We start from the raw sequence: 10,000 nt of genomic DNA, 5'->3' as shown, positions 1-10,000 counted from the left end.
AATTTGTGTCTTCCATTACAAAACTTTTATTTTGATACTGACTTTTTTTGTGTTTGAATTATGTGAACTGAAATATTTACTGCGTTTTTAAAGCCACACACATCAACTTTGAACAGTAACACTGTGCTTGAATATTTAATTAGTAGGTTTTTTTGGGTGTACCGCATGAATGAATATAAGAAAGTGTTTAAAAAGTGTGATAATAGCCGGAAAACTCGGAAGATGATGTAACTGTGGGTGGATCCAAATATCGATAGTGATGATATCAAGGGTAGTATCTCTACCGGATCGACACGCGTGATAAAACTGATACTGCGCTCCTCTGTTTTTTGTTGTTTTTTTTACAAATATCTATAGAGGCTAATTTGTGTCTTCATTACAAACTTTTATTTTGATACTGACTTTTTTTGTGTTTGAATTATGTGAACTGAAATATTTACTGCGTTTTTAAAGCCACACACATCAACTTTGAACAGTAACACTGTGCTTGAATATTTAATTAGTAGGTCTTTTTTGGTGTACCGCATGAATGAATATAAGAATGTGTTTAAAAAGTGTGATAATAGCCGGAAAACTCGGAAGATGATGTAACTGTGGGTGGATCCAAATATCGGTAGTAATGATATCAAGGGTAGTATCTCTACCAGATCGACACTTGTGTGATAAAACTGATACTGCGCTCCTCTGTTTTTTGTTGGTTTTTTTACAAATATCTATGGAGGCTAATTTGTCTTCATTACAAAACTTTTATTTTGGTACTGACTTTTTTTGTGTTTGAATTATGTGAACTGAAATATTTTCTGCGTTTTTAAAGCCACACACATCAACTTTGAACAGTAACACTGCTTGAATATGTAATTAGTAGGTTTTTTTGGTGTACCGCATGAATGAATATAAGAAAGTGTTTAAAAAGTGTGATAATAGCCGGAAAACTCGGAAGATGATGTAACTGTGGGTGGATCCAAATATAGATAGTGATGATATCAAGGGTAGTATCTCTACCGGATCGACACACGTGTGATAAAACTGATACTGCTCTCCTGTTTGTTTTTTGACAAATATCTATGGAGGCTAATTTGTGTCTTCATTACAAAACTATTATTTTGATACTGACTTTTTTTGTGTTTGAATTATGTGAGCTGAAATATTTACTGCGTTTTTAAAGCCACACACATCAACTTTGAACAGTAACACTGTGCTTGAATATGTAATTAGTAGGGCTTTTTTTGTGTACCGCATGAATGAATATAAGAAAGTGTTTAAAAAGTGTGATAATAGCCGGAAAACTCGGAAGATTGTGTAACTGTGGGTGGATCCAAATATCGATAGTAATGATATCAAGGGTAGTATCCCTACCAGATCGACACGCGTGATAAAACTGATACTGCGCTCCTCTGTTTTTTGTTGTTTTTTGACAAATATCTATGGAGGCTAATTTGTGTCTTCATTACAAAACTTTTATTTTGATACTGACTTTTTTTGTGTTTGAATTATGTGAACTGAAATATTTACTGCGTTTTTAAAGCCACACACATCAACTTTGAACAGTAACACTGTGTTTGAATATTAAATTTTTTTTTTTTTGGTGTACCGCATGAATGAGTATAAGTGTTTAAAAAGTGTGATAATAGCCGGAAAACTCGGAAGATGATGTAACTGTGGGTGGATCCAAATATCGATAGTAATGATATCGAGGGTAGTATCTCTACCGGATCGACACGCGTGATAAAACTGATACTGCTCCTCTGTTTTTTGTTGTTTTTTGACAAATATCTATGGAGGCTAATTTGTGTCTTCATTACAAAACTTTTATTTTGATACTGACTTTTTTTGTGTTTGAATTTTGTGAACTGAAATATTTACTGCATTTTTAAAGCCACACACATCAACTTTGAACAGTAACACTGTGCTTGAATATGTAATTAGTAGGGCTTTTTTTGTGTACCGCATGAATGAATATAAGAAAGTGTTTAAAAAGTGTGATAATAGCCGGAAAACTCGGAAGATTGTGTAACTGTGGGTGGATCCAAATATCGATAGTAATGATATCAAGGGTAGTATCCCTACCAGATCGACACGCGTGATAAAACTGATACTGCGCTCCTCTGTTTTTTGTTGTTTTTTGACAAATATCTATGGAGGCTAATTTGTGTCTTCATTACAAAACTTTTATTTTGATACTGACTTTTTTTGTGTTTGAATTATGTGAACTGAAATATTTACTGCGTTTTTAAAGCCACACACATCAACTTTGAACAGTAACACTGTGTTTGAATATTTAATTATTTTTTTTTTGGTGTACCGCATGAATGAGTATAAGTGTTTAAAAAGTGTGATAATAGCCGGAAAACTCGGAAGATGATGTAACTGTGGGTGGATCCAAATATCGATAGTAATGATATCAAGGGTAGTATCTCTACCGGATCGACACGCGTGATAAAACTGATACTGCGCTCCTCTGTTTTTTGACAAATATCTATGGAGGCTAATTTGTGTCTTCATTACAAAACTTTTATTTTGATACTGACTTTTTTTGTGTTTGAATTTTGTGAACTGAAATATTTACTGCGTTTTTAAAGCCACACACATCAACTTTGAACAGTAACACTGTGCTTGAATATGTAATTAGTAGGGTTTTTTTGGTGTACCGCATGAATGAATATAAGAAAGTGTTTAAAAAGTGTGATAATAGCCGGAAAACTCGGAGGATGATGTAACTGTGGGTGGATCCAAATATCGATAGTAATGATATCAAGGGTAGTATCTATCGGATCGACACACGTGTGATAAAACTGATACTGCTCTCCTGTTTTTTGTTTTTTTTACAAATAGCTATGGAGGCTAATTTGTGTCTTCATTACAAAACTTTTATTTTGATACTGACTTTTTTTGTGTTTGAATTATGTGAACTGAAATATTTACTGCGTTTTTAAAGCCACACACATCAACTTTGAACAGTAACACTGTGCTTGAATATGTAATTAGTAGTTTATTTTTGGTGTACCGCATGAATGAATATAAGAAAGTGTTTAAAAAGTGTGATAATAGCCGGAAAACTCGGAAGATTATGTAACTGTGGGTGGATCCAAATATCGATAGTGATGATATCAAGGGTGGTATCCCTACCAGATCGACACGCGTGATAAAACTGATACTGCGCTCCTCTGTTTTTTGTTGTTTTTTGACAAATATCTATGGAGGCTAATTTGTGTCTTCATTACAAAACTTTTATTTTGATACTGACTTTTTTTGTGTTTGAATTATGTGAACTGAAATATTTACTGCATTTTTAAAGCCACACACATCAACTTTGAACAGTAACACTGTGCTTGAATATTTAATTAGTAGGTTTTTTTGGGTGTACCGCATGAATGAATATAAGAAAGTGTTTAAAAAGTGTGATAATAGCCGGAAAACTCGGAAGATGATGTAACTGTGGGTGGATCCAAATATCGATAGTAATGATATCAAGGGTAGTATCCCTACCGGATCGACACGCGTGATAAAACTGATACTGCTCTCCTGTTTTTTGTTTTTTTACAAATATCTATGGAGGCTAATTTGTGTCTTCATTGCAAAACTTTTATTTTGATACTGACTTTTTTTGTGTTTGAATTATGTGAACTGAAATATTTACTGCGTTTTTAAAGCCACACACATCAACTTTGAACAGTAACACTGTGCTTGAATATGTAATTAGTAGGTTTTTTTGGTGTACCGCATGAATTAATATAAGAAAGTGTTTAAAAAGTGTGATAAAAGCCGGAAAACTCGGAAGATTATGTAACTGTGGGTGGATCCAAATATCGATAGTAATGATATCAAGGGTAGTATCTCTACCGGATCGACACACGTGTAATAAAACTGATACTGCTCTCCTGGTTTTTTTTTTACAAATATCTATGGAGGCTAATTTGTGTCTTCCTTACAAAACTTTTATTTTGATACTGAATTTTTTTGTGTTTGAATTATGTGAACTGAAATATTTACTGCGTTTTAAAGCCACATTTTTTTTTTTTTACACAAGTTGAACAAACTTCATTTTCAAACACAAATTTTGCTCACAAATGTGATGAAATTCTGCTGACATTTTCCATTTCATCCAAAATCGTGTGTTAAAAATGTAACTTTGTTAAGATTTTGTGTTTTAAATTGCAGTATAAAAAAAATTCAGTGCAGAAATAAGTGTCGCGTCACAACTCAATACCCACTTCCGGTAAATGAAAGGAAATTGTCAAAATAAATTAAACGAACATTTTTCATTGTCAGCGTAATTTAATGAAATACGTTTACAAAATTGAAACGCAAACAAATTCGGTGACTAAAAAAACAATGTATCACAAATCAATCTCCATAAATATCTGTTTTGTTCGCATCGTTGATACAGTTTTGTTTATAGAAATACTAATTTTAAAAAAAAAGCTTTTGTTTACTGATTTCCCACCATGTACTTTACGTCTCCCGTTCGTTTGTATGAATGAATAAATATGTCGCTTACTTTCCGAGTGTAAAGTTAAAGTTGTAGTCATGAAACCATTTCCTGTCAATCCCGTCCGTGTTTTTCCGAGGAGGAAGAATAAAATCATCAATGTTTCATCCGCCAGAGGAAGGTGGACTCGGGATTCAATTCCGGAAGTCAAGAGGGAAAACCTGAGGTGGGTCATCAAGTTAGTTTGACTTAAACAGGAAGCTGAAGATTAAGAATTCAAAATAAAAGTACACGCTTGAAATTGAAACGTTTGTGCGCCACATTTTTCAGTGTTTAATGAACATTACAATCGATACCATGCACAGTATCATTTTAATTTGTATTTATTAACTACTCTTTTGATAATTATTTATGCAAATCTAATCACAGCATTGTTGATATTGCTATGTATTATGTTGTGTACAAACTTGGGGAGTAGTTATTTGACACAAGGCTAAAACGACAAATAATTGAAATGAAAGATGATAGTACTTTTTTCTTAACTTATTTTGCACTATTGGCTTAATTTTGCTAATACAAGTCTATGTAAAGTGCATAATGATATTATTTTCCTGTTGTCGTTATATGGTATTTTTTTTTGTATTTATATAGTGTTAAATAGTTTATGAATAAGAATAATTATATTGGATATATATTATTTTAATGTTAATGTTACATTGTCTTCTATTTATTAATATGAATATATATATGTATATATATGTATATGTATATACATATATATCTATATGTATATATATATACAGTATATATATGTATATATGTAAATATATATATATGTATGTATATATATGTATGTATATATATATGTGTATATATATATGTGTATATATATCAGAATCAGAAATACGTTATTAATATGTATGATATATGTATATATATATATGTGTATATATGTATGTGTATATATACATATATGTATATATATGTATGTATATATATATGTGTATATATATGTATGTATATATATATATGTGTATATATATGTATGTATGTATGTATATATATATATATATATATATAAATATATATATATATATGTATGTATGTGTATGTATATATATATGTATATATATATATATATATATATATATATATATATATATATATATATATATATATATATATATATATATATATATATATATATATATATATATATATATGTTCGTCTAAAATCGCTGTCCTGTGTATTACTCTGGTATTAAACTAAAGGCAAAATCATGAAATAATTTAATCAAATCAAGATTACATTTCAATTGGCAAAGTGTTGCTATTGGCAAAACTAGCCCTGCATTTTACGTGGTACCAAATTTAAAAGAGTGCTACCGATCTAATTATTGTTTCCATCCAGTCAAAGTTAAAAAAACCAAAAAACTGTTTTTACTGTTCAAATAACACTGACATCTTGGAAACATCTGGTTCCATGTCATCGATCATAAAAAGTAAGACTGAACTTTATTTTGAAAAGGTGTACCAGGAAATGGGAAAATTGATGTCCATTAACGAGGATAGCAGCAGGACGGTTGTCAAGCCGAGGGGCTGCGGGCGTGCATGAGGACTTTTCCCCCGTAGAGGCGACAAAGTCCGCGCAGTGTTGAGTATGTTTTTTTTTTACATTTGAGCCCAAAATCTCCCAAGTAAATAAAATGTTATTCTAACCAAGCTAGTTGGCTCGACACCCGTAGTTAGCTCGATGCTAAGTGTGGGTTAGCCACCGGCTACACCGGCTGGGTGACCTGTCAAAACAAAACAACAAAACAGCTTTTTTTTTCTTACGTCCACAACTTTCTGACGTTTTTAAGTCATGTATGCCGTTGTTGCTCACATTAACTAACTTAAGTAAACTAGCGAAAATATAGCTGCACTAAATAAGTCATTATTAAAGTAGTTTATTAAATTGTTTAGTACTGCACATTGACTTCCGGAAACACCGGAAGTAGAAATACTACTACATTGACTTCCGGAAATACAGAAAGTAAAATTAACTAGAAGAGGAAATTCCTGAAGGAATTGCGTGTGAATGTTGAATTTGAAGTGAAATGCTGACAGAATGTAGTATGAAGGTAGGAATAGTTTGAATGTTGAAGAGTTTGAATTTCCAGGAAAGCGGGAATTTGGTTTGGAACTTGGGAAAGTGTTAGTTTGAATGTCCAGGATGAGTGGAATGTGTTGATGTTAGAATGGTTTGAATAGGTTGAAAAATGTGGGAATTGTGCAACTTGTAAAAATGTCCCATTCATTTCAATGGGAACTTCCTGGAAATTTGGGGAAAAGCGGGAATTTTTAGGAAAATGTTTAAAGACTTGAATGTTCTGAATGAGTTGGTGTTGGAATTGTTTTAATTGGTCGAGAAGTGTTGAAGGAGTAACATTTTTAATTGTGAAATGGTATTAAGGAATTCCAGGAATTTCGGGAAAACCGGGAATTTTTCCAGTTCAAAAAACAACTTCGTTTTTTTGGTCCTGATTAAGGGGAATGTTTTGACGGTGGAACGGTTGAAGTGGGTTGAAAAATGTGGGAGGAGTAGTCGCTAGAAAAAAGGGTCAAAAAAGGGTTTGGGAAAAAAAGGAATTCTGGGAATTCCTGGAATTCTTTTTAACTTGGAAAAATGATAGTTTGACTTTCCGGAATGGTTTGAATAAGTTGAAAAATGTGGAAATGGTGGAAGTTTGAAAAAATGGCCAATTCATTTCGAATGGGGAAATTTGGGAAATCTGGGAATCTTTGGAATTTTTCAAGGGAAATCCCGCGATTCCCGAATAGGCTGAACGGTTCGAAGTTGGAACGGTTTGAATCGGGTGAAAAATGTGGAAATGGCGGAAGTTTGAAAAATGGCTGATTCATTTTGAATGGGGAAAAAAGAAAAAAAAAAGGAATTTGGGGAAATCCTGGAATTTTTTTTGAATTGTTGAAGTAGCGCATATAATTCCCAAACAAAAATAAATTGAAATGGTTGGTGTTAGAATTGTTTAGAGAAATCTTGAAGTAGTAACATGTTGAATTGAGAAATGGTATTACGGAATTCCTGGAATTTCGGGAAAACCGGGACTTTTTCCAGTTAAAAAAAACAACTAAGTTTTTTTTCCTGATTAAGAGGAATGTTTTGACGGTTGAATTGCGTTGAAAAATGTAGAAGGAGTAGTCGCCAGAAAAAAGGGTGGAAATAGGGCTTTGGAAAAGCAGGAATTCTGGAAAACCCAGGATTTTTTTTTTAACTTAGACAAATTATAGTTTCAATGTCCAGAATGGTGGAATATGTTGAAGGTGGAATGGTTTGAATAGGTTGGAAAATGTGGAAATGGTGGAAGTTTGAAATATGGCCAATTCATTTTGAATGGGAAAAATGTCCCGGAAAACCTGGAATCTGGGAAATCTGAGAATTTTTGGAATTTGTCAAGGGAAAGCCCGCAATTCCCGAATATATATATATATATATATATAATATAGGTAATAAAGATAACTACTAACATACCTATTATGCTTAGTAACAACACAATGGGTGTTGACTCCATGTGTTCTAATATGTGCTTATTTCCCCATGAAGGCAGTCATGTCGCCATCAATACAACTCCAGGAGATGATCCGGGCCATCAGGTCGGCCAGGACCCAGTGTGAGGAGCGGGGTGTCATCCAGAGGGAGTGCGCCGCCATCCGGGCCCAGTTCCGCCAATCTGACGGCGACAGTCGATCCCACAACCTGGCCAAGCTTCTCTACGTGCACATGCTGGGCTACCCCGCGCACTTTGGCCAGGTGAGAGGATCGGGGTTAGTCCCATGGTCAGAACTGAATAGTTGGACTGAAGAACGTGAGTCTGGGATGTCAACGTTTCCCTAAGAACTGCAATCTATCTGTGGCCTGGTCCTGGTGTCAGAAGTTAGCCTGGTTGTGGTGTCAGAAGTTAGCCTGGTTGTGGTGTCAGAAGTTAGCCTGGTCGTGTTGTCAGAAGTTAGCCTGGTTGTGGTGTCAGAAGTTAGCCTGGTCGTGGTGTCAGAAGTTAGCCTGGTCGTGGTGTCAGAAGTTAGCCTGGTTGTGGTGTCAGAAGTTAGCCTGGTCGTGGTGTCAGAAGTTAGCCTGGTCGTGGTGTCAGAAGTTAGCCTGGTCGTGGTGTCAGAAGTTAGCCTGGTCGTGGTGTCAGAAGTTAGCCTGGTTGTGGTGTAATTGTTAGCCTGGTTGTGGTGTCAGAAGTTAGCCTGGTCGTGTTGTCAGAAGTTAGCCTGGTTGTGGTGTCAGAAGTTAGCCTGGTTGTGGTGTCAGAAGTTAGCCTGGTTGTGGTGTCAGAAGTTAGCCTGGTTGTGGTGTCAGAAGTTAGCCTGGTTGTGGTGTCAGAAGTTTGCCTGGTCATGTTGTCAGAAGTTAGCCTGGTCATGTTGTCAGAAGTTAGCCTGGTCGTGTTGTCAGAAGTTAGCCTGGTTGTGGTGTCAGAAATTAGCCTGGTTGTGGTGTCAGAAGTTAGCCTGGTTGTGGTGTCAGAAGTTAGCCTGGTCGTGGTGTCAGAAGTTAGCCTGGTTGTGGTGTCAGAAGTTAGCCTGGTCGTGTTGTCAGAAGTTAGCCTGGTTGTGGTGTCAGAAGTTAGCCTGGTTGTGGTGTCAGAAGTTAGCCTGGTCGTGTTGTCAGAAGTTAGCCTGGTCGTGGTGTCAGAAGTTAGCCTGGTCGTGTTGTCAGAAGTTAGCCTGGTCGTGGTGTCAGAAGTTAGCCTAGTTGTGGTGTAATTGTTGGCCTGGTCGTGGTGTCAGAAGTTAGCCTGGTTGTGGTGTAATTGTTAGCCTGGTTGTGGTGTCAGAAGTTAGCCTGGTTGTGGTGTAATTGTTAGCCTGGTTGTGGTGTCAGAAGTTAGCCTGGTTGTGGTGTAATTGTTAGCCTGGTTGTGGTGTCAGAAGTTAGCCTGGTTGTGGTGTAATTGTTAGCCTGGTTGTGGTGTAATTGTTAGCCTGGTTGTGGTGTCAGAAGTTAGCCTGGTTGTGGTGTCAGAAGTTAGCCTGGTTGTGGTGTCAGATGTTAGCCTGGTTGTGGTGTAATTGTTAGCCTGGTTGTGGTGTCAGAAGTTAGCTTGGTTGTGGTGTCAGAAGTTAGCCTGGTTGTGGTGTAATTGTTAGCCTGGTTGTGGTGTCAGAAGTTTGCCTGGTTGTGGTGTAATTGTTAGCCTGGTTGTGGTGTCAAGTTAGCCTGGTTGTGGTGTCATTGTTAGCCTGGTTGTGATGTCAGAAGCTAGCCTGGTCGTGGTGTCAGAAGTTAGCCTGGTTGTGTTGTCAGAAGTTAGCCTGGTCGTGGTGGTTTGTTTATATGTACAACTTTCTCCGACGCTGCCACAGAAATACCTGTTTTATGCCACTCCTTCTCTGTCTCATTTTGTCCACCAAACTTTTTATACTGTGCCTGAATGCACAAAAGGTGAGCTTTGTTGATGTTATTGACTTGCTGGTTAGCCTGGTCGTGGTGTCGGAAGTTAGCCTGGTCGTGATGTCGGACGTTAGCCTGGTCGTGGTGTCAGAAGTTAGCCTGGTCGTGGTGTC

The 10,000-nt window shown here is 36.0% G+C and overlaps 1 protein-coding gene across 1 annotated transcript in view; it reads left to right on the top strand.

The window, feature by feature from the left end:
• The first annotated feature begins 5,965 nt into the window (after positions 1-5,965).
• The window catches only part of LOC133665131 (AP-1 complex subunit gamma-1-like), a 56,994-nt gene continuing 52,959 nt past the window's right edge, over positions 5,966-10,000 (top strand). Inside the window, exons 1-2 of the mRNA XM_062070355.1 lie at positions 5,966-6,087; positions 8,034-8,240. Of these exons, the coding sequence (XP_061926339.1) occupies positions 8,040-8,240 (201 nt within the window). The 5' untranslated portion in view covers positions 5,966-6,087; positions 8,034-8,039. The remainder of the gene's footprint in view (positions 6,088-8,033; positions 8,241-10,000) is intronic.

Source organism: Entelurus aequoreus, linkage group LG14 (assembly GCF_033978785.1).
Source record: "Entelurus aequoreus isolate RoL-2023_Sb linkage group LG14, RoL_Eaeq_v1.1, whole genome shotgun sequence".
Classification (NCBI taxonomy): domain Eukaryota; kingdom Metazoa; phylum Chordata; class Actinopteri; order Syngnathiformes; family Syngnathidae; genus Entelurus; species Entelurus aequoreus.
Note: the sequence above shows the minus strand (reverse complement) of the source record. Positions and strands in the feature narration are given on the sequence as shown.